We start from the raw sequence: 25,148 nt of genomic DNA on the forward strand, positions 1-25,148 counted from the left end.
ACATAATCAGCCTCAACAAAACAACCTGATCCATGCCTGCTCCTGAACTTGACACAGCAGATTTTCCTGGGGCAGATAATGGTAACCTTTGCTCAGTAGTGTTGCCTATATTTGGATGCACAAAGCTGTGTTGGTTCAGAACTTGTCAAGACTTGTAGACTTGCAGAAGAGTTTCCTTGGACTTGGTCCCTGGGCTGGCTGGAGATGTAGATGAAGGCTTGGAAGCAAAGGAGGGAGAGCAGATAGATCAGACTTGCTGAATGGGACAGGCTGTCCAGCACCAGTCCTACAGAGACGCACATCTCTTCTTCCCCTTCCCCCTTGCACAAACACACAGTAAATTGCACTGGGAATTACAGCTTATTCTTTGAACCAAAAAACGTGCTGGATGTTTAACGGCTTACCACAGCTGCAGTTCCTGCTGCTTATTCTGAAGCACACTGCAGTTGTTCTTGGATGTTCATATCTTGTTCTTTGTATTCTTGTTTGAAAAGGGACATTCCAGCCTCCTGTAAGCACCTCCCAGCTGTGATTAACATTAGTGCCTGGAGAGTGTTGGAGATTGTGCAGCACAGGCTGGCCTGGGTGGTGGAACAGAAATACCTTTGCAGATCAGGGCCTTTTGCTGGCACCAGGAGGGCAGCAAAACAAGGCCAGTCCTCATTCACCTCAAGACAATTTATTCCTGGCACAGGTTGCTTTTCTCTGAACAAGCGTTTTCCAAAATTATCTTTGCATAATGATCAGCACAGAGATGAAACAACTGAGGAGGAACAGAACAACCTGAATCCCTCAGTGATATGCACATCACACTTGAGAAACTGGAGCAGTTGTTGCATCTCTATAAATTCAGAAGGCTCCTACCACAAGACATTAGAACCTAACTCGTTAAAGCAATTTTATTTAAGTATTTGGAGGGAAACTTTCATATCATGAGTAAAAATACTAGAGTTGAATGTTGTTAAAAAAAGTCAGGATGATGGGCTCTCTGTGCAAGCACACAGCAGTGTCTGATGGAGAGGGGAAGGGAGGGTTTTCATAATATAATTCCTTTCAAATAAAAATATTAAATGCTACTTAACTGGAATACATGTCATCATTTTTTATACAGTCAAGAGAATGAAAAAGCAAAAAAAAAAGCGCAATTTAAAGAACGCAACCTACAATGGAATAACTTTATTTGCAGCAGAGACAGAATAAGACTGCTTTTATGAAAATTACAAAGAAACATGATACAACAAAAATAGGGTGTGGGGAATTTCCCACTAAGATTAAAAATGAAAAACAAAAAAAGAGTTCACTTTTTGAACACCATTATTATTCAAACACATATGAAGTTTCAACCTAGTTTTTTTTATACATGGGAAACACTGTTAAACTGAATCTTCAAGAGTGAGAAGGCACCATGAACTGTTGGTTGATACCTTTAATGCACACTCAAGAAAGAAGAAATGATCTGGCATGATGCAAAAATTCATTAAGTGTTTATATATATTCATATATCTTTTCGTAAAAAAAAAAAAAAAAAGCGGCAACAAGTCATTACTTCAGTGCCAAATGAACTCGTGTCTGGCTGACTCGCTCATGAGGATGATTCTCACTTAGACCTGTGTGGTATTTCTGTACAGTGGTGGAAGTGGGTGATTTTGTGTTGTTGCCTTTCATATTAGATTGGTAAATCAAGCGTTTTCTAGGTTCTGAGAAGCCAATCCTATGAAGTATTCCTAGATTCTATGCAAACGGAATCATTAAATGCACTGCCTAGAATGAAATACTCGTCTGTACGGCGTGGCAATCCCACCGGATTCAGTTTGATATGTAATGTCTTGTAGCAGATGTTATAACAAAAATAACTTTTGCTTTTTGATTTACCTCACTGAGGCCATTAATGCTGTTCCTATAGTTGGTTTTCTGGAGTTGGATGACATTTCACTGCTGTCCAAAATGAGTTTGAACCTTAACCCTCCAGAGTTTGTTCACTTTGTTGCTTATATTATTGCACTAGCTACTAAAGTCTTATATCTTCCTATATAAATCTAATTGATCAGAGTGCAGATTCTGTATTTAGATAATGAACTGTATGAAATAAATAAAATAAGGGGATTTTCTGGTCAGAGTTGCTGATATGTTGAATACCTTAATTATTTCTAAAGTAAACAGTTTTGGTGTATATTCTTAAAAACCTATGGTGATTCAGCATAAAAGCCTTGACATAATACTTAAAGAATGGATTTGTTCTCCTTCTCAAAAACGCATTAAGAATTGTTTTAAATACAGAATCTGTGAGGCTTCCTACAAATTCATCTAAGTCGTAATACAAACACAGTTTGTAACTTGATAATATAGAAAGTTCTCTAGTGTCCATTGAAGTAAGGTCCCCAAAATGCAGTCTGTTTTGTTTCTGAATGGCAAAACATTAAGCGGTTCCACTGGCTGAGTAGGAGAACTGAGGAAAATGAGGTCTTCTCTCATTATCTACACAATCCATGCTGTCATCTGAAAGAGGAATAAAAAACATTAGGCAACATTTGCTACCTTTTTATTTTCAGCAAATCAACAATAAGATAATGCATGGTAAAGTTATTTCAGAAAATAGATGTTCAGATGTCCATTTAAAATTGCTAGGAGCTGCATTGCTTAAATCCACACTCACTGTTCTGAATTTCTGGCAATTGCTATTTTAGAGCATCAAACATGCTCAGTTATCACAAAAATACAATATTTTGATGGGACATTAGCCCATGCTCAACTGAGTGCTTGCATATACACAGTATGTGTGGATATGTATATGAGCCAAACATTTTTATCACTGATTTCCAGTGGGGGTGTGCAAATTTGGAAAAGACCACAGTACAAATAATTTCACTCTTATTAAGCAGGTTTTTAATTTTACCAACTTCTTGGTCAAATGCATATGGAAAACCCTCAAGTTTAAACTGATAATTTTTCATATGGGTAGAAGAGAGTCATCATAGCAAATTATTTCTGGTGGTATGGAGAACACAGTGGGAAACATTTGGAAAACCTTTACCTTGGTCAGGAGGAGTGATTGTTATCATCTGTGCTGTAAATTCTTCATCAAAGTATCTTGTATCTGTTTCAGATGTAACCTGTGGCTTGAATGGAGGTACAAGCTAAGGAAAGAAAAAAAATGTGTCCATTTTTACAGGTTCTTGCAGTGCTGTTTGAAACAAGTAGAACTTGATACAGTTATAAGCTACAGTGCCTTTTTCTATCTTCCTAAAATGTCTAAAAAACACCAGTTCACAAAGAAGGAAGCATAAATAGTAAAAAATACTTAGGTATGCACTTACTTTTTATGGGGCATTTAAGGCATTTTTTTTTCTCTAGGATTTAACGGCACCAAGAAAACTTAGAATCCTAAAATTTCTTCAAGTAATAACATGCTGACCAGTGTTTAAAAATAACAACACATACTAGTTCACCACATAATTATATGGAAATTGTCAACCTCATCTAGTCAGATTTATGCTTAAGGAGGATGAAAATTTTTAAGAAAGATGCTTAGTGATATGAAACTTATCAGCTAATCCTGTGTGTCACCACAAGGGCTGTAACATTCACCAAGAAGTTTCAGCTACAGTGCTACTGTGCCCATGCAGCTCACACTGGAGGTCTGACCAACCCAGCAGAACCTAGGCCAAGGTTCTGGCAACACTAAGCTTTAATATTCCTGGTCCCCTGTCACTATCCTATTTTCTGGAAAAATCCCTTCACCAGGATTTCTTCTCCTGGGAAGCTGAGAAGCCTCAGAGAAAAAGAAAAACAATATTATCTCATTTGCTTCTCCTGTGTTGTGCTGCTTTGGAATGTGGTTGGAGATTGTTTATCCAACATGTGAATTGCTTTGACTTAATGACCAATCACAGTCAGGCTGTGTCAGGACTCCAGAGAAAGTTGCAAGTTTTCATTAGTATCTTGTTAAGCTTTCTGTAAGTATCCTTTCTCTATTCTTTAGTATAGTTTTAGTATCGTATTCTTTAATAGAATATAATATAATAAAATAATAAATTTGCCTTCTAAGAACATGGAATCAGATTCATCATTCCTTCCTGCCACGGAGGACCCTGAAAATACCACAGTCCCCAAAAGCAGTTTGATGTCAACTCTGAACTTCGAAAACCTGGAGTGCTTACAAAAACCTGAGCCCAGTCAGCAGTGAACATCCTCCTCTTGCTACACCAGGAGCTGCACTTGTTGGGGTTTATTCCTGAAACTCGGGCAGACAGGCTGGAAATCCTCCATGTGTACCTAGGCAAGCTCTGGCGAGAGCAGCTCCAGATGGAGCGGAGCTGCCTGGCTGGGGCTGGAGGAGGAGCGCGCCGGGGAAGCGGGACGGGGAGCTGGCTGCATACAGATGCACACACTTGGAACGTGGACAACTCTGGAGGGCACTGGAGAAGGATTCAGACCCTGCCCACCTTCCCCTGCATGGGGGCAGAACCAGGATGTGCACAGGGACAGGGATCCTGCTCGCCCACCACCGGGGTTACGCGGGGCCGCCTTTTAATAGCGCACAGCCACACCAGGCAGCAATTCAGGAGCATGACTGAGGAAGCCTCAAGCTTCCAATCCAAAACTGCAGGGAGAGGTTTAGCAAGGTGGATGGTAAATTGCTCCAACTGGAATTATGCAGTGACCCCAGACATGCACTCCTGCATTTGTACAAACAAGAACGACGCCAACAGAAATCACTACCTGGAAAACATCAGCAAATCTTGGAATACACAAAATACCTCTTCCCCACCTCCAACTCTACCTCCTGCTTGGATGTGAAGAATCATTTGTTTGTCAACTTTCAATCTCCATATCACCAGGATGGTCTTTCTGATCTGTTTTGAGAGCACCTAACAGTGTCCTGTCTTACAAACAGCAATCCAATCAAATGCATTCATTTTCAATGTAAAGACATTAAGAAATGTAATGTATACATATGCCAGTGCTCCCACATGCAAAGAAACATTTACTGTTTAAAATCAATCCTTAAAAATTTACAAGCATAAAAGCTCTGTTCATTATAAGAGAGCCCAATTATAGTATATATTCATCATCTTTTTTTCCCAGTTACTCACAATTCTCTGTGCCCAAGAATGGCTTAAAGGAGCTGGGTACATTACCCTTACAAAAAAAATATTAGATCCTCAGAAGTGGTCTTTATGTCCTGAATTTAAAAAAGAACAGGAAATAGGATATCCTAAAGTCAGGAGTTACTCTGAGCCTTGCATCGCCTGAAGCTATTGAAGAGGGAATGCTTTACATTATAATGTTAATAACACTTCTCAATCAAATCATACCAACATATTACATATAAAAGCCCTGTGGAGCAGGAAGATTCTTCCTCATGTAACTCTATTCCCTCTCTCTCCTTGCAGCAGCTTCTGCCTACTTCCCAAAGCAGCCTGGGTTTGACAGGCTGTGCATGTGTGTGTGTGCAGCTCTATCTGTCCTTTTAAGCTAATGGTGGTTTTGGCACTCACAGTGCCCCCAGTTGCTCTGCTTGCTGTGCACAGCTCGGGGTGATTTAGGGCTTGGGCACTGCAGCAGCCACCTGAACTGAGCACATTGGAGCCACTCAGAGCAGCAATCCCAAGCCAGCACACATGTGGAATGGGCTAGCACTGCCTGGATCATTTTCCTTTTTATTTTACTATCTGTTAAAAGCAACTTGAGACAGATTATGATGCACCCACAAGACATCTTTTCCCCCTCGCTGTCAAATTCTGAGCGCTAAGCTGGAAACAGAGGGGAAGCCGCAGAAAGCTCCAACGCTGCCTTTAACAAGCAAATATGTCACTTTACTGGGAAGCTGTCACTGCAAGAGCTCTGCAGTTCAACTGGCAGGGAGGTGCCACCTGTAGCCTCCCACGGCTGCAGACCTGCATTGGTACCCACAGGCTCATGCTGGTTTAAGAGAGAAAAGGGACCTGAAAAAAATCTCCATGTGATTAAAATCTCTGAGTATGTTTTGCTTGTGGGTGGGCAAAATACTGCAAATTAAGCTGCACCTTTCTCTGCACCAGAGACAGACAGCACTCTGCCAAGTGAGCCTAATAAACATTTTAAATCTGGGGGACAACTCCAGTTATTCAAAGCTCCTTGTAATTTAAAGCAAGGCTATGTTTGCAAAAAGCTTAATTACAAAGCAAATGTTCTGGATTACCCAAGCCCATACTCATACAAATACCCAGCATTACTGGAGATGGTGGGGAACCAGGCTTAGCACACAAACAGCTCTCAGCAGCTGACAAAATGCAGCTTTAATCCATGGGACTGCACTTTAGGTAAATGCTGCAAGGCCCCCTTTGGACCACCAGAATGTAGGTGACATCTACTCACAGGCTCTCCATTTGCACAGTGTGCCTGCCTCAGATGCAAACACTAATGGGACACAAGCAAAGCCAGGATCTGGACTCCTTGGATATGCCAAGGTCAGGAATAGTCTCAATCAGCACACAGTTTTCTCTAAAGATGCAAGTATTTGGAATTTCCTGATAAGTTTTCAGAATCCTTACCACTATGGAACAATTTATGAAGGCTTTCTCAGTCCTGTAGATAAATAAAATATTGTCTCCAGCTTGTGTGATTTCTCTTCTGTTCAGGGAACTGGGACTACTACCAAATGACAAATTACTCAAAATATTTGAGCCCCACTGTCAGCTTTTTACCTTAAACTGCAAAAAACCAGCAAACCCTCAAGCATTCAGTTTGTCAGCTGGGTGAAAATGGGGACAACTTCCTGTTTAAAATAAGAATTCAGATCTTCTTTTCATGTTATACTGAATAAACTCCACTGAACTCTCTCCTGCCCTCATGACTGCATGCAGCTCTCCCTCAAGGGATGCTCTGAAAGGACTGAGGTTTTAATGTCTTATCCACACTTTCAAGGCACAAAAACTTGTTTTATGATTTCTCAGTTCTTTTAGCCACACAGACCTGTGAGGAAATGAAACAAAAGAAGGAAACAGAGCCCTCTCTGTAGCAGTATACAGGCACTACAATATGGGAACTCAGTTTCTGCCAAGTTTCTTACCTGCTCCCACCAACTGGAGGGACAACCAAACTGCATTTAGAGATCAAATGAGATCTCTAAATGCAGTTTAGATACCACGAGGGACTGCTGGGGGAAGGAGGGAAATCAGGAAAGGCTGGGATTCAGTGAGATCATGTGGCACCAGTAGATGGGAGCCTTGAATCAGCAGACTCACATTTGGCTGCATTTCATGAGTGCTATGAGAATGTGTCTGCTGAGAACTGAAGTGAGAGGACAACAGCACACCACCCTTAGAGCACAAAGCAGGGCATCTTGGAGGTGTGAAAGAGTTATCTGAGAAGAAGGGGCAGTGAGGCACAGACAACTGATGAAACACATTCTTACAGGAAGGGTTGGGCTCTTTGACTTCAGCTCCCACTGAAAAGCCAACAAACCCAGTGGGTCTCAAAGAAAACCCATGAGAAATACCACCAAGTGAAGACACATCATATCAGTCCTTTGTCACACACAAAAAATAGTATTAGGCTTGGATTGATGTAAGTCCAGTTTTGGACTTGTCTTGAATGCTGACATTAGATTGAAAGGGCAGGAAAAGTGCAATGGGCAAGAAGAGCTCATTTTCTACTACTCCCTCAAGGAAGTTTGGCTTCAGATGCTCAGGAACCAACAGCAACTCTGGGCTTGCAAGGGAGGCTTCAGTCAACAGCAAGAAATGGCAGCAAGAGTTCATAGAAAAAGGCATTTTAAAAGCTTATATACTCCCTAAATTTGGAAGCTATTTTGATTACATCCTATTTATTGAGCCATAAAACCATGTATCTCATTAAAAGATACTCCTATCACTGCAAAATAAAAATCCAGAAGTAATCTGATCACAGTATTTTAAGTTGTTGCTAAAAACAACTACAAACCTTTTCTGTGGAGGGTTTCTGTGTACCTTTAGAGAGCAACAAAATTTGAAACATTTGATACATCCACAGCTACAATTCACCTTGGGAGAACAGTTGTATAAATACCTTTTTCTCGTATACATCTTGCCAAACAATGCCAGCAAAGAATTTGTGCTGCATAATCTCCTTGGCATCATCAGGACCACCACCTAACCTGTAGGAGGCAAAATAAGTAATTAAATGTTTGAGTAGTTATTTTTTCTAATACAATTTTTATTGCAGTGTACTGAAGAAATTTGGAGTTTATATAATGCATTTGGGAGCAGTTCTAGCATTTGCTGTGTGTTTGGTTTTTTTGTGCAAGGCCTATTTTAGGTTTCAACACAGTTCCACTAAAAGATTTAAAAACAGGATAACAAACAGAATTAGAAAAAAATGTCTCTCTTAGACAAAGAAAAAACAATAACCACAGTTCAAAAAAGCTGCCCTTCAGGAATGATGCTGTCCTGGGGACCACAGCAGATCCTGTAAAGTAAAAGGTCTGAGCCACAAATCCTTCTCTCTGTATTAACATGCAACTACCCCTTACAGTCTTCTAGAGCACAGTGATGGCAGCAGTAAAACTGAATTTGAAGTGAAAGAGAGACCAGGCTTTTTAAGGCGAACTGATTTATGCAACCTGATTTAAATTTCCATTAAAGAAAACAGTTGACAACTGCAGTGATAATATCACAGCATATGCAAATCTTTCCTCTTCCTTGGCTTCAGGAAAGCACAAAGGGTGTTTTATTGACTTGAGGTATATCAAGATAAAGCACTTTTATTCCAAAATAAAACTGTCCACACAGCTTATAGATGCAATCAGTTTTGCTGCAGTGTTGAGCTAACTGATGCTTAAATTTTGCTGTGGAGGTTAAAATGTTCTCTAAAAGACTGAACCACATCTGCAAGCAAAGGAGGCATTGAGAGAACAAAACAGATACTGGGTCATCAGCAGGAGACTCAGGTAACAAGGTTAAAACAATGCTCAGGTGTTACCATGCTCACCCAGGCTGATCTCTAGGATCTGCCTGTTCTCCCATGCCTGGTGCCACTGGCAAGCTGAGATACTGACCCCATTTCCAGAGCTTGAAGCAATGACTCTACAAGAGCCAGGCTGGAGTTATACTGTTACAGACATCAGGGACAAGGGCTGTTCTCTGGGCCTGGAGCCAACACCTGGCCAGGCCTCATCCATTGTGCACAACATCTGGCCCTGAATGTCCTCTGGGCCACCTGTGGTAACCCCATGCCCCAGGTCATGATTATCTGGGAACAGAGGGGAGGGGTTTGGTTCAAAATATCAGAGAAAATATGAAGGCTGTGCTAAAACCCATTGAAGTGGTATTTTTACACTGCATGCTCTGGAATGCAGCATGAAAGCACAATGCTGTTGGGACAGCACTGGATGACAGCTCATCATGGAAAAGTCAAATACTGTGACACTTTGTTCTCAGTGCTCACTGGGAATGGATCCTGAGGCACTCAAGCCCTCAGCCATGCCCCAGCACCATCTCAGAGAAGGGAAACTGGCAGAGGCCACAGCTGTACCAGGGACACCCAGCAGCACAGGTGCCTGACAGTCCAGGGGCTGTTCCTGCTTCTTGCCCTCTTCCATCACAGTGCCACAGTGACCTAAGGGGCTTGCTCCCCATCATCCTTCTGGAAATGTGCAGTGGAACAGCTCCCCTGCCTCCCAGTACCTGGGGGACTCTCTCCTCCCCAGGTGAGCTCTAAGACCACCCAAGTCCACCCCAGAGCCCCAGGGGCCAAAGCAAGCTGGATGAGAGCTCTCCCATCTGCCTGGCAGCACTTTGTACAGCTGCAGAGCAGCCTGGAACAGAGACAAACTCCAGGGCAGCCTGGGAACAGAAACAAACTCTGTGAGTAATCATCTCTCGGCCGGTTCCCTCCAGGTGCAGTGGCTTTGCCAAGGCTCTGCCAGACTCCTTGTTGCTTCCACAGCACAATGATGATGGCTTATGGAGAGGGTGGAGTCAATCCTCTTCATCCACAGATGTCAACAGACTGCACAGGAGCTCAGCAGTGACTCTGAGCTAAGAAGCACCTGAATGTGCTCTGCAGAAGCAGGCAGGAAGGCTGGCTGGCTGCAGCCATGTACAAGTGCTTTGCAGAATATGTTATCTAATGCGAGCCTGTGTTCCATGAAGGGCAAACACATATTCAGGGAAACGCCAAGAAAGACTCCAGATGTTTTACTTACCTTTTAAAAATGACACAAATCCAGTCAAAGTGAATGGTGAAACAATAGAAACCTCGTATTTTGGATATGGATTTATTCCAAAATACAGTTTTGTTTTCCAGAATTATTACAAAAGGTCCATCTCAAGGACAACACAATTAAATTGGCAACTAACACAAAAATCATGATTAGGCACCAGTGAGAATGTAAAGAGCAGCAGGTTTATCTTTCATAGGGACATGCAATAAATAAAGTAAAATGCAGCAAAAATAAGAGCTCTGAAGAGGTTCCTGGATAATAAATTAAATTCTGCACATTTAAGTCCTCAGACAGAATCAAAAATAGTATATACAGGACTTGAAAAGCAAAAGCTACAGAAATTTACAGTATATAAAGAAACAGAACAGAAAGTATGGAAGCCAAAATCAATTTAGAGAAAAACAAGAAAAAACACCCCTCAAAACCTGACCACCAAACAATTCTGGTAATTCATTCAACTTCTATCTACACTTGAGAGACTTTCTTATTTTAGTTAAATCCAAAAGTGAAAATTATTAATAAAGTGCAACATCAATATTAAAATGAAATTATTTTCACATTTTAAATTTTTATGAAATTGCATATTGCTTTTAAGTCCCTTTAACCATTTAATGACAAACGTCTGTGCTCTATAAACTGAGGGCAGTCAGCCATCATTCCACAGATATATCATGCAGAAATAATTTTTAAAAATTGCTGTACTGTATTTTTAACATATATGTATAAATATAGTCTGTAAACACATAGGAAGATTGCAATTAGTGAATCACATGAAAAATAATGTATCTCTCCTTGCCCACTTACTTGTAGAAGTAAACAGTGCTCAGTTCCCAGGTCCATTCCCAGCTCTTTAAAAAGAAACCTGCACACTTCTGGTTTTCCAGCCCTGTCTTCACATGATTTCTCTGAGTCAGCCCTGCCCCCAAACCTGATTCTACCATGGCACAAACATCTCCTCCAGGCTCAAGAACGATAGCCCAGCCAAGGCTGTTGGTGTTCACCAGCTCCAAGCACACAGACTCCTACTTCTCCTCCTCTGATACAGTCAGGATGGACACCAGTAGTTTACTTTACTATGGCCCTTACCTTCAGAGGCTTCCAATAGCCACAGGAAGGATTTGGGAGCTCTATCCACATCAGTTTCCCGTGACTGGCACTATCAGCATAGAGAAGCTGTCTTTGGCTTTGAGAATAGCATGATTGGAAGACTCCATATTTGGAAGGAAAAGGCCACAATCTTCCCAAAGCCCTGTACACAGAGTCTTTGGGTGCTTTCCTGCTCAGAGATTAAAACTTTTGGAAAGCCTAATGCTAACTCCCAGCTGTCTGCTGAGCTTTACTTCCCCACTTCTTCATTAACCACATGCATGTGACACAAACATGGCAGATCCAAAAAGCCCTGAAAAGCTCCCACTTCACATCAGTAATCGAGAGAAGTCATTTTTGAGGTTGGTGAAGCTTGGGAAGTCTCTAAAATAGTAATTTCTGGAAAGCTGGGAGAAAAAATCCTGTAAACTTGCCTTTTATGTTTTTCTCAGCTTCAATTTAGATCTCTGTGGGAGAACTGTTTGAGTTTGTCTAAATCACTGTGGACAGAACTGATTTTGACTAAAATTATCATACACAACAGCTAAATCTCAGCCTGTCTCAAAGCACCTGATGAAACATGAAGACATGAGCATTTTGCACTTCAGCTGATACACAGGACCCTGAAGCTGCCTGGAGACAGAAGCACTTTCCTACTCAAGGCACACACATTTCAGAGCAAACACAAGTCACCTGTCATGTGTGGCTCCAAAACTCTGCATGTCCACAAGGCACCCAAGTGTGCTCTCCAAGAGGACCAGCTCCTCAAGGTTACCTCCTCCTGCTGGCCACAGCTAGCTGGGAGCACCTTCAGGCCCCTGAAGTCCCCACAAGTGTCACCTCTAACTCTTCCAATGCCAGCAGTGGCTGTGAGGGCTGCAGATCTCCCTGTGCCTGAGAGCAAGGGTGCTCAAGAGCCACCTAAGCTTCCTGTGGCAGAGCAGCAGAGAGGACACACAGCTTAACTACAAATCTCCTCCTTTCACTAGGGAAAAAACCAAGGAGTTATGCAAGTAAGGGCTCGATTGACTCTGACATTCCTGAACTTCTGTGACCAAACATTCATTGGATATGGAGAGAACCCTCATGGCCAGGGAAGAATGAAGTACCAGATCTCCCTGTGACTGCAAGAACTGACCACCAGGTCCCAGGGAGCAGCTTCAGCTCTCCAAAGCCACAACTGCTACTCTTTGAAGGCATCACATGTTTCGAACAGGTGTTTTTGAAATGCTGCATCATCTTCCTCTCATTCCTGCTGAATGGCAAGGTCCAACAGCACCAGAGGCAGGTGAAGCAGCCTGTGACAAACCCCATCTGAGAAAGGATGAACAACCCTGGCCCATGATAAGGAACTAAGGCACTTCAGATTAAACCATCCTCAAGTTCTCTCAAGTTAAAAACCTGCCAAGATTCAGAGCCTGCAAGACACTGATTGTAAACCTACCCAGCCATCTAAACTTAGCCTGCTTACACAGGGTGCTCTGATCCATGCCCACTTTCACAGGTTGCAGTCTCCACAGCCACAGGAAGAACAATAAAAGGTAAAAAATTTGTTGTTTCATGTATGACAATATGCTCTGATTACCTTCTTTCATTTGATTCATGTCACAAAGCAGCAAAGGGGAATTTCAGGTCACATTAACAGGAAATATTTACAGAATAGATTTTTTCCTTCTTAGGAAAATTAGGACTCACATTACAAGATTAATAAACTTCTATCAATCCCAAAAGAAAATTCAAAATTCCTTTTCTCTTACAAAATGGATTTCATATGACCAAATTGAGAAAACAGCTATGATTAAAAGCAGAATGCAATTTATTGTTCTTCACATTTTCTCCATATGCCTGGGAGTTTGAGGCTGAACTGGAATTACTGAACAGAGTGTGCTAACACAGTTTCAGTATATCCAGTTCAGGTGCAACAGGTAATTTTTAAGATTTAATTCACTGATACCGATCACAATTACTTAGCTCCTTGATATTTAACCTAAAGTATCCTTGGCACTAAGCTTCATCGTATCAACCTTTATTGTTGGGTTTTTTGATGATTTCAGGGGAAGTGACAACATCTCTCAGTTTCCTTTTTCCCATGGTTTTGGCTGCCTCCTCCATCTCACTCTGAAGCTCATCCAAAGCTACGCTGCCAATTCTGACGCTTTCTGCCGCAAACATTACAATGACACTAACTTCTGTTCACCACTGGCACCAGAGGGCATTTCTGCTGAATTACACAGTGGCTCCCCAAAGCACAAACTATCACACATTACATAACTTTTCAGTGAATGTATTTCAGTAGCTCTCTGGCTGTTTTTTGTCCATATGGCTCCATGAGCACACTGTGAGTCAACTACCAATTATGCCAGGCATCCTCCCCAGCACCCAGACCACCCAGAAAAAAGAACATAACACTACAAGGGCAGGATGCAGGACTTCCACTCCAGTGCTTCCAGATCAGTTCTCCATGCTGCCTGAAATGTCACAAAGTGCGGTGGATTTGCTGAACTACAACTTCAGGTAAGAAGTTATGGGAACAGTGACTGGGGGGAAACCAGTATTTAAGAACAGTCCATGATCCAAAAAAGCTTGGGAAGCACCAGTGTAATTAGGCATAATTACAATAAGGCACGTGTGCAGGCTTGTCTAGTCAACAGTTATTTCTATCAGCAGCATGAAAATCATCTGTCCACCAGATCAGAGCAGCACTGCTTCCAAGCCTGCAGAAGATCCATGTGAAGAAGTGGCTATTTGTATGAAGTGAGCATATTGTGGAGTAATTATTGGCATTGGGAAAATCTTGTAATTAGAAACGAGTGGGCATTCTTTGTTTGTAAACAAATTGCATTTTGCTTCATCAGAGATGCTCCTTTAAGAACAAACTGCAGCAGATGCTGCCTGTGTTCCCAGTGATTGAAAGGCCCCACCTGAATAAGCTATGAAAGGGTCACAATTGCATTTAACCCAGTGCTTTACTGGACAGGAATGCTGTTGGCAGGGGCTGCAGAGCAGAGCCTGGGGGCTCATCAATTACACAACCTTCTCCTGGAGGTCCCCTCACAGGCACTGGGTTCAGGAGGTGCTGCAGCTGTTGCCACCTTGCACAGGGCTGGCCACGTTCCCCACAGCACCACCAAGATGAATCCTCCAACATTAAAAATTGTGCATTTGCATTATGAGACCTCCCAATAGGATTTTCCATCAAAAAATAGTGAAGGAAATAGCCTACAGGGATGACAGAAATCCTTCTACAAGTATCCAGGTAGTGGCAATCCCATTTTCCTGCTATGTGCACACACAAGCACAGAGACTAAACAAACACCAGAAAGTAAACCGGAATTCCCTGCTTGCACCTCACATGAAAGGTTTCCTATCTGGGGCCTATTAACAGTGGAAGGTTCAGGACAGGAGATCAGGGGCAGAGTCACAATATTATTTGTTTTAAAAATGTCTGGGTTGACAAGATGGCAGGTTTTTAAACTGATGTTTATCTCTGTCAAGGTCAACATCCTTTTTGGATCTTGTTCCATTTTTTGTTTGTTAGCCATTAGGAGCTTTTTTAATGTTTTTTTGTTTTTTTTTTTTTCTGTTTTTAAATCAAGGGTTATTTTTTAAAAAATACAGCAATAAAAGAAAAACAAAAATAAAAGGAGGAAATAGGAAAAGTCAATTGAGCATGGTATAAACTCCACTACAAACATGGTACAAACACCACCACCTACTGTCCAAAGCAGGATGCTAAACCACTGGCACAGATCTAGACAAAAATTCAGGAAAGGGACAGCAGCCTCAACTGCAACTGAAGGCAAAAGCATTTGGGGTAGAGCATCACAGCAGCCACTGGATTCATTACAGCCAAAGGTAGGGTTAACTTGCTTTTTCCCAGGCTACAGTTTTACTTTAATGGCAGCCACCATACTCTGAAGTTCAGCACCAAAGCTGCTTCGTGTCACTATTTACACTGTCAGCTCATTTAAAAAGTCAAAAATAAATGAGCACATCCACTTGCTGCATCTTGCTGGATAATCAATTTGAATGGATTAAAAATTAAATTACGATTTTGTCTCAAATACCTTAAAAAAGTGCAACTATTAAGCACAGCCTCACCTTTGCTTAGGGTCTTTCTTCAGCAAGCCTGACAAGAGGGATTTTGCTTCAGGTGACAATGTGCGTGGAAATCTGATCTCCTCCATCAGGATGAGTTCAAAGAGCTTTTCATGGTCCTGATTGTAGAAAGGGAGCCGTCCACACATCATTTCATACATCACAACTCCTAATCCCCACCAGTCCACTGCACGGCCGTAGTCATTATCCTCCAGAACCTGCAGATTGCAAGGAAAAGGCTTTAGAAGATACTCCCACACCAGGCATGAACACAGAACTCAAGAAGCAAAATTTACCCCAGCAAGTCTATCTTTGATCACACAGCTATATCTAACAGTAGAGTATTTGCAGAAGAACCATGTGAAAAGAACTGGCATCCATGCTCACCACCCTGAGTGAGCAGAGGGGGAAAAGGAGGCAGCAGGAGTGTCACAGCAGCTTCCTTGTCTTCCTTCTCCCATCCTCCCTCACATTACAGTCATGATAAGCACAACCTTTGAAAGTCCAAAGGCCAAGAACTGTTCTCACATTACAGAGCTGTTAAACTCTCACTTATTCATCACAAACTGTTCCAAACAGGATCCAAGTTTTTAGAAAAACCCCAACCCACCAAGGAGCCAGTACATGGAGAAAAGGCCATGAACCTGTTCCTTCACAAGCAAAAAGCCAAACATATCCATCATCTTCTTATCAACCTGCACCCCAAAGTGGTGGCTCTGCACATCCTAAAAGACCACCCACAAATACTCAATGACTAATCTATATTAAACAGTAAGAGCCAGAACAACACTTCTAACATTTGACCAGCTCTCAGGCTGTAAAATGGCAGCCAAATTGTCTGGACATGTTTCCCCTCCAACCCTCTGCCCCGCTCCAAAGGCTCTTCTGCCTCTGCTCAGAGGGCTGCAAACACAGGAACAGTCAGTGGGGTGGATTTCTGCCAGGTCTCACAGCAAAAGGAGCCCAGCACAGTTCATTCTTCCCTTCCCCTGGGTACTTCCACCTAGCAAAGCAGGAGCTGGTGCAGGGACTCAGGACACCAGCAGTGCTCTCCACCTCTCCTGCTTGCTCCAGAGAAGCCCTGCCACAGTGCATTTCTGATCTGCTGCACAGAGGGTTGCTGAAGGGAGTGGGGAGTGTTTTGTGGCCTGTGCAGTGGATGTTACCAGGACTTCTCCAGACTTTGTGTCTCCTATGCAGTTGTCCGTAGCTGACACCAACATCTCATGTTCCAAACCCTGTCCTCAGGTTTTAGTTATCATCTTTGCTCTTTGCAGGGACCTGCACTGAGCTGCTTACTCTTGCCAAAAGCATGAACCACAACTGCACCACCATCCTGTTTTCTCACTGGACAGTGTCTGTGTGAGCTTTACATTCCTGAGATTCAGAATACTTAACATTCAAAATTAAAAAGGTAAAAGAGCCCAAGTCAGTGCAAGTTTAACAAACGCAAGATCTTTACATCTTATAAATCTTGATTTAAAGGTTTTGCACATAAAAAAGAACCATCGAGGCACTTCACATAACAACTGTTTGCACTCTGCCTCTCTTTATTCACTAATTATTCCCCTTAATTATCTGAACGAGGGAGAGGGCCTGCAGTAAAAATCAAAAGGCTGCCAGGTATTGGATTACCCCACGTCGGTCTATTTCCAGCATCCCCGGCCGGATGATTCACACCAAACGACAGCTGGCTCTGCAGCTGCCCCCTCCATGGAGCGGCCGGCACAGCTGCCGCCGGCTGGGATTCCAGGAGCCGGCCCCGGCACGGCACCCTGGGCTCATGGATTGTGTGACAACGCAGTTCTGGGACTCCAGGAAAGGGCCCCGTCCTTCCCGAGGCACGGCACCCTCGGCTCATGGACACTGTGTGACAATGCAATTCTGGATTCCAGGAGCCGGCCCCGGCACGGCAGCCCTGGGCTCATGGACATTGTGTGACAATGCAATTCTGGATTCCAGGAGCCGGCCCCGTCCGTCCCGAGGCACGGCAGCCCTGGGCTCCCCTCGGCTCACGGAGTTTGTGTGACAATGCAGTTCCCGCTCTGAGTCACCCCGCTCAACCAGCGCTTCCTGTTCACACTCCCCTACGCTCGGCTTGCCTAAAATAAAACACTCACACGACCTCCGATTTGTATTTTTGTTTTTTAAAGTGCTGCAAGAGATGCAATAGGAGAGACTGAAAGAAAAAGAAAACCACAGAGGTCTTTGCTGCGCACGTAGTTAATGTTACAGGTGCTTCTGAAATGCAGCAAACACTTCACGTGTTACTTTAAAAAGTGTATTAATGCTCTGTATTATAAACTAGATTACTAACTGCAACGATTTCCTTCACTTCCATTAATTTTGAACAGAATATAAAATTTCTTCAAAGTTCTTTAGCACAATGAACATATCATCATATTGGTGATTGGGTAGAAGAGAGCAATGGTGTGAGTATCAACACTGCACCGTAACAAAAAAAATATTGCACTCATCCATGATTTACTGCAAGACACTGGATAGCTGGGGAGCAGTAAAGTAACAAGGTCATTTCACCTAAATTAAGGGATCATAATTTCTTAACGAGCAGCTCTAGACTGTTGTGAGATGGAATTCAAAAGAGAAGGCAGAACAGCTGTACACATCACAGCCATTGATGCATCTGACACATCAAAGTTGACACGGCTCAGTCACTGTCATTCATGCATGAGATTCCAGTATGAACCTAAAAACAACGATGCAACAACTGTACAGACACACTGCTGTGCTGGACTCGAGTTACAAATGCAGACAGGAGCACTGACACCCCTGCTTTGAAGGATGTATGACCTCAAATGCACAGAAGATCATTTGCACACAATTTCCAGATTTTTGCATGCTATCAGCCAGATGACAAAAGCCTCCCCAGAATTTAACACTCCAACTCACAGATGGGACTTGCAAGTAAGTGAGAGAACTGAGTTAATCAAAAGGATTTGTCCTTCAGGGTTTTTGGATGAGCCAACTCATCATAAATATTAAAAAAGAAAAAATAATAGCAAGTAACAGAACAGAAAGAACAGCCCAACTGTCTGCACATGGAATCCCCACATTCCAAGTTAGGAAAAACCAAAACAATAAATATTTTTAGCATCCTCATAAAATCCTTGATGAGAAACTGAAGTTCAGCAATTGATTTGAAGAGGGAAGCTTAAATAAAAGGCATGTTTATGAATAATAAACACTGTCATGCTGCTAATTACTCTCTGCATCAGTAAATCTCAAATTGTGGTGCATGGACCCCAATTTAGATTCACTGAAGACTTCTGGTGATCCATGGAAAAGCTGGCAGTCACCACGAGACTGGCTCCACCTCTTTGCTGCAAGCTACTTCGACAGGTGCCCACGTTCTTCATTATTACAAAGGACTGGAGGCCCTTGAAAGCAGCTGGGAGTTAAAAAAAACCCAAAACAACAAAAACCAAACAAAACCCAAGAGCATGCTGCCACCACTATGAAAGCAGGGAGCACAAAGGCGCTGATCAGCAAAGACATCAGCTCGCAGCAGAAATATTCCTCCTCCACACTGGTTTCCCATCTTTGTTACTTCTGCACAGTTCAATTCAAGGCAGGTTTGCAATGCTCAAGTCTCCCAACTCAGAGGAAAGCTGGGCCAACAATCCATAACCTGCCGGCAGCCCAAGGCTCACTTCTCTGTGTGCTCTGAGCAGGATGGAAATGCAAATGCCACGGGAAGCAAAGCCCAACTGCAAGGGAAGCATCCCTTGTACAAGGCACCCCACCTTGGCTTGGGCTTCATGCCCTAGGAGTCCAGGAGTTTGCTCAGAACATGCCCAGAGCAACGAGTGTACACACATCCCCTACAACCTGACCCCACTTCTCATCCACCCCAACTCACCCCCAGCTCTAACACCACCTCTGTGCACAACTCAGAGTGCTTCCAGGAACAAACCTGCAAACATGTATTTGAACTTTGCACTTGGAAAGGAAAAAGTAAAATCTCCACAAAAAAAAATTACCCAAGACTGTTTGGGAACTGAGATCCCCTGCCTGAATTTATTTCCTCTGAAACAGGAGTGCTCAAATCAACACTGAGAAATATCCTGTGCTTTTATAGTCATAAAACAGTCAGCACTTTTAATGCATGCCATGCTAAATAATGCAGAAACAGCTTGGTCTGTCCTGTTTCTGAAAGCATGTCACCTTTGACTGCCCTCAAACAGTAAAAGAATTGGACAATACTTCTACTTCTCAAGTGAAGTCCTACTGATAACCTTTCAAATAGGAAAACACATAGCAAGCTGCAAAAAAGATAATCTATCATGAAATATTTGAAGTGATTAAAAGGGCTTTTTTAAAAATTATGTATTTGATACAAGAAACAAGCACTGTTCCAGTAAAACGTACATACTCTGTGAAGTGGAAGAAACTACCCTGCCAAAAAATTATCATGTATCATTATGCTAAAGATGTGTTCCAGATCATGATGAATAAAGGAGTCTCAGGATGTGTAATTATATAACAGCAGTTAGTGCATGAGCACATCATGGCACAGGAATTATTCTGTACTCCTACTGCTACCACGGAAGGCGTGAAAGAAGGCAATTTAACACAACAGCCAACATAAACATACCTCTGGTGCAAGATACTCTGGAGTGCCACAGAAAGTCTTCATTGTTGCTCCATCCTTGATGCCTTCTTTACATAGTCCAAAGTCTGTTATTTTTATGTGTCCATCTTTATCCAGCATAAGATTTTCCAACTGGGAAGAAAAGCCAAATTAAAAGACATGATTACCTGTAACATACACTAATTCTGAGCAGGATAATCGAAGACATGAATTTTGCAGATCAGTTTTGAACCTCATCCTCACTGGGACCATAGCCAGAGCATGTAAAATGTAAATATACATTGGTAACATTTTGCTCAATTCTTTAGGGAACATAAAGTAACTAATTTGTAGTCTTGGGGTAACCAACCATATATACAGAAAGAATGCAGAACATGAAAATTGTATTTATGCTTCTACAGTATCATCATCAATAGAACACCAGTTCTTTAGAAAGTATATTAAGTATTCTCCCTCACACAACTTCATCCCTGCTCTGATTTTATTAAATAATCTATACCAGTAAGTAATAGCATAAAATAAATAAAACAGAAATTATATGGAAGGTTAGGGAACCACTTCCAAAGAGACCCTTTAAATGAGAATCAGTACATACATTTACTCACAGCTCAGCACATGGTATTCATCCCACCCTGAGCCTCTAATTTTTGTGAAAGTCACCCAGGTATTAGAACAGTTTCCTCCATGTATCAATAAAGTGCATTACAGGGGAATCACAGTGATATGGAGACAGAGATCCCAAAATTACTCTGATATAGTCTGAGAACATTACAGAGCATGCTTCCTTTTAGACTGCCCCTAAATAAACTACCAGGATCCCTTCATCCTGTCCTAAAAACTCTTCTCAGGAAGAAAGAAAGAAAATGCTATTGTTGCATTTTCCTCAAGAATTTCTCAAGTCTGTTTGCCCTGAGATACCTTGCTTGGTTGGGGTTTCTTTTCCCCTTCTGTGCTCTCCAAACAAATTAGAAACTTGAAACACAGTTTCTAGTTTTCTAACTGCAAGCAGCTACTATGAAGATGATGTGAGCACACTGCAAGGAAGCACAACATCCATGCAGCGTGAACTTCCATCTCTCTGCTAAGACCAGGATTATGTTCCACTGTGCAGAAGCACCAGCAAAGTTTCTCTCAGAACATAAGCAGGCAAGTGAAAATGAAACCCCTGTAGCCCAGTAACCCTTCATGTTCTCTGAAATGCTGCCAGTCACAATAAATGCCTTATGCAGCTTCTTGGACTATCAAAGGCTTTAGACATCCTGTAAAGTCCAGCCCAACAGCTGCAGCAACAGTTTGGATAAAGTTCAGTCAGGAAAGGATTTCTTAATAGTTCAGGATCATTTGCTTTTTTTAACAACAAACAAAAAGCCAAACCCCAAAAGCCTGAAAATGATTTTTCTACGTACCTTCAAATCTCTATAAACCACATTCTTCTCTGAATGCAGGTAATCCAGCGCTGAAACAATCTCAGCCCCATAAAACCGAGCGCGGTCTTCAGAGAAGACACGCTCTCTTGACAGATGGAAAAATAACTACAAGAACAGTAATTTGTTACCTTTAAATGTGTCTGAATTATGCCTTGCAGTTCACAAGCCATCCTGCTTGGAAGATGCTATTAACTAAGAGAAAACCCCTTCCCACCCTCACCCAGCTGAGTTCCCAAATGTGTTAAAAAGCATCATAAATTAAATTACTAGATAATTATGTCTCATATTCACCAGTACATGTGAATAACCAGTACATGTACTACAGTCTTACAGGGTCAGAAAATTATAAAACTATTTTTGACTGAACTACAAATACATGTTAAAACTAAAGCCTAATGCATGATTTAAGAGAAATGTTAATATTCCAACTTTTCTTTCCTGACTGTAATAGCAGACAGCAGTTGCTAGTTCTCCCTCCAAGTATACTCACAATATTAAGTGTTAAAACTTGTCTGACAGCTAGAGCAACTAGAAAGCAACCTTGCCTTCTTGAACTTCTGAATGTCAGATTACAATATACTGCTGTCATGTAAAATATGAACCTATGCCCAAAACCTCTATGTTCTAAAAATGGAGTTGAAAAAATTATGAGTCTTACTTCTTTATATTAGTTAAACCTGTGAACAGCTCTGTTTAATTGGGACAACTTGGATTAATTAGAATTGCAAAAATGGGCCTTAGCTAAATAATGTCAAGCAAAATTAGCAGTAGAACAGGAAAATCCTAAAGTATTAAACATTATTGTATTTCCCTTACCTCCCCTCCATTAGCATACTCCATAACAAAACACAAGCGATCGTGTGTCTGAAAGGAATACTTCAAAGCCTGAAACAGATTTAAACCAAAACTTAAAAGACAGATCATAGTGACAATCAGAAAAGCATTTTTAATAGATTCTCAGAAGCAGACATGAAATTTTCTATTTTAGTGAATGTTTTGTCCTTAAATCTTATATAGTACTTTTATTTTCCTGTTGCCGCTGAGGAAACTGCCAACTTATTTCACTAAAAAAATTTAATAAAGCATTAAACAAATTCCTTGCAAAAGTTATCATCATCACCTAAAATGCTGCAAAACAAAGTTCTGGCCCATTAACAGGGACTCAGAATGCATCAACAGTGACTGAAGTTTCCTCCTCTGGCCACAGGTTCAACTGACAGAAAAGAGGCCACAACCAAACCCTGGAGCACAAGGTTTCACCACACTGGCTACAAGACCTCTTATATGAAACACACACATTTTCACACTCCAGCCCCCTGGCCTCTGCCCTGCTGCTGCTGACAGCCTGCCAGGGGATTGGCCAACACTGGCAATACCAATTTGTGAGCAATTCACAAAAACAGACCAGATGGAGGCTGTGATGGAGAGTCACAAGGTGCCCGTGTATAGTCCTGCCACAGGGATTCCTGGAGTAACATCAACTTGTTTGCCATAGTATTAAGGTTTTTCATCACAGAATGTGCTGAGCTGGAAGGAGCCCAAAAGGATCATCAAGCCAAACTCTTGGCCCTGCACAGGACCACACGAAGAATCCCACAAGGGACCTCGGAGTGTTGTTCAAATTTTTCCTGAACTCTGGTGAACAAACTGGTGCTGTGACCACTTCCCTGGGGAGCCTATTCCAGGGTCCAACTACTCTCTGGGTAAGAACTTTTTCCTAGCACCCAAGCTAGACCCAGTCTTGTAGCGATTCTCTCAAGCCCTTGTTCTGGATACTTCGGTTTATAAAAGTATTGAAAAGAAAATACTGAATATGATATTGTGGTCTTCATTACAAAGGGGGGCACTTCTAAACCAGTCATATTTTTTCAGGAAAAATGAAGAACCAGGTTTTAGACATGTCAACACTATTGACTTTACTCAATACAAGCAATATTTACTTCCAGAGGTCATGCTTAAAAGGTCTGAGTTCCTGAGCTAAGCCCTTGTACCTGGCCAAATGAAACAACCAGGATCCTACACAGTCTCTTAGAGGCTTTAAGCAGTTGTAAAAAATTCAGGACAACTTGTAGTAAATATTACAAACAAAATCTTGAGATGGAACTTAGATATCTGAACTCAGCCCAGAGAGACTGCTGGGCTGAGAGAGGTCTAAAATGAAAGTATGGATTGACTTTACAATTCAAAAAGAAAGCAGCAGATAAAGCACAGTCCTGCTCTTCTCCTTCCCATTCCACACGCTCCTACCACTATCCTTTGGCTGGCATTACCAGTGCTCTGATGCCACTGGTGAGCTGTATCTGGGAGCTTAAAAAAAAACAACAAAGACAAAATCAAAGTTTTTTTCTGCCCAGTATATCTTCCTGAATTTGTCTGTCACAAAAGCAGAGTCACCCTGACCTCTGCCACAACGGGGAGACCAAACATTTGAAGGGCAAGGAAAGCAGATATTCCTCTTGAGATAGCAATTAAATGGGTGAGCCCTAATGTCAAACCACAGCCTGAAACACTCTCTTCAAGAGGTGCTGAGGACCTGCCCTGCAAGAATCAGAAAACTTGAAAAAGTATTTTCATTTATGCACCCCTAAAATGGAAGGCTACAAAAGTACTCAGCCACTCTGTAAACACAGACCTCAGATGCATTAAGAGACAGAATATAAGGAAAGCCTGGGTGGTGGTGATATCAAGTTACACTGTGCAGAGGCAGAAATGCTTACTGTTAGGAAGGGGTGCCGAGAGTTCTGTAAAACCCGGTTTTCTGTCAGCGTGTGCGCTACTTCATCCTGAAACGCAAGCAGAAGGAAATCAGCAAAGTGATTCCCCAGATCAGGGGTCCATTTCAAACACTAACAGAGCAATTACTAACAACTACTGAGAATCCTTCCCATGACTTTGACACAGGCTGTATCAAGGGTAAATCACATCCCAGAGTTTCCCATCTACTCACCTTTGCTACAATAACTTCCTTCTTCAGAATTTTCATAGCGTAATACCGTCCAGTTGCTTTTTCTTTAACTAAAATGACCTTTCCAAAAGTGCCTTTTCCCAGTAGCTTAAGGTATTCAAACTCATTCATGGTCTGTTAACAATACAGATAAAGAAGAAATTAATTACATGATCTAACAAGAAGTGTATTATTCTCAGACTAGAATTTCTCATTCACATGAGAATGCATCGCATATGTTGCACATGTGGGTTTTTTAATCCTTTTGTTTAGTAGAATTCAGGAGCAGAAATGATTCTTCCACAAAAATGAATGCCAGTGCACTCCCAAAGATAATCAATCAAACTATCTACAGAAAACCATAAGCTTTCAATTAACTGAACGCTCTGTTGCATGACTCAACACTGAACTGTACAAGTAACACTGAACATATTAATCCACGGCCATTCTGACCTCCTAGCCAGTGCAGACATTCATTAAAAGGCAAATGTTGCTCTGATTCCAGGGATTAAACCCACACCTTTTTTCTGATGTCCCCCACCTCTCTAGGAGATCAGTTTTCTTGTGCTTCATTGAGCAGTACCAAAAACCAGAGACAAAATTACACCCTGTAAGGTCTCTATCTACTTGCTCAATGGGACTTTTGAAAGGGCTTTCCAGTGGTTCATGCACTCTGAGTTGAACATATGGGGGAAATCCCAACCAGATATTCTCATGAGGTCAAAAACAACACAAAACACTTCCTGGCAAACTTTAGAAAATCAGGCAACTTTGGATAAAGGTTTACTACAATATCCA

The 25,148-nt window shown here is 41.9% G+C and overlaps 1 protein-coding gene across 2 annotated transcripts in view; it reads right to left on the reverse strand.

The window, feature by feature from the left end:
- Positions 1–1,161: 1,161 nt before the first annotated feature.
- The window catches only part of AKT1 (AKT serine/threonine kinase 1), a 78,345-nt gene continuing 54,358 nt past the window's right edge, over positions 1,162–25,148 (reverse strand). For both annotated transcript variants that reach the window (XM_058807953.1, XM_058807954.1), the window contains exons 6-14: positions 24,354–24,485; positions 24,124–24,189; positions 22,223–22,291; positions 21,386–21,511; positions 19,983–20,111; positions 15,371–15,585; positions 8,029–8,116; positions 3,032–3,134; positions 1,162–2,496 (exon numbers count right to left, since the gene is read on the reverse strand). In XM_058807953.1, coding sequence (XP_058663936.1) covers positions 2,417–2,496; positions 3,032–3,134; positions 8,029–8,116; positions 15,371–15,585; positions 19,983–20,111; positions 21,386–21,511; positions 22,223–22,291; positions 24,124–24,189; positions 24,354–24,485 — 1,008 coding nt within the window. In that variant the 3' untranslated portion in view covers positions 1,162–2,416. The remainder of the gene's footprint in view (positions 2,497–3,031; positions 3,135–8,028; positions 8,117–15,370; positions 15,586–19,982; positions 20,112–21,385; positions 21,512–22,222; positions 22,292–24,123; positions 24,190–24,353; positions 24,486–25,148) is intronic.

This window comes from Ammospiza caudacuta, chromosome 6, assembly GCF_027887145.1.
Source record: "Ammospiza caudacuta isolate bAmmCau1 chromosome 6, bAmmCau1.pri, whole genome shotgun sequence".
Lineage (NCBI taxonomy): Eukaryota > Metazoa > Chordata > Aves > Passeriformes > Passerellidae > Ammospiza > Ammospiza caudacuta.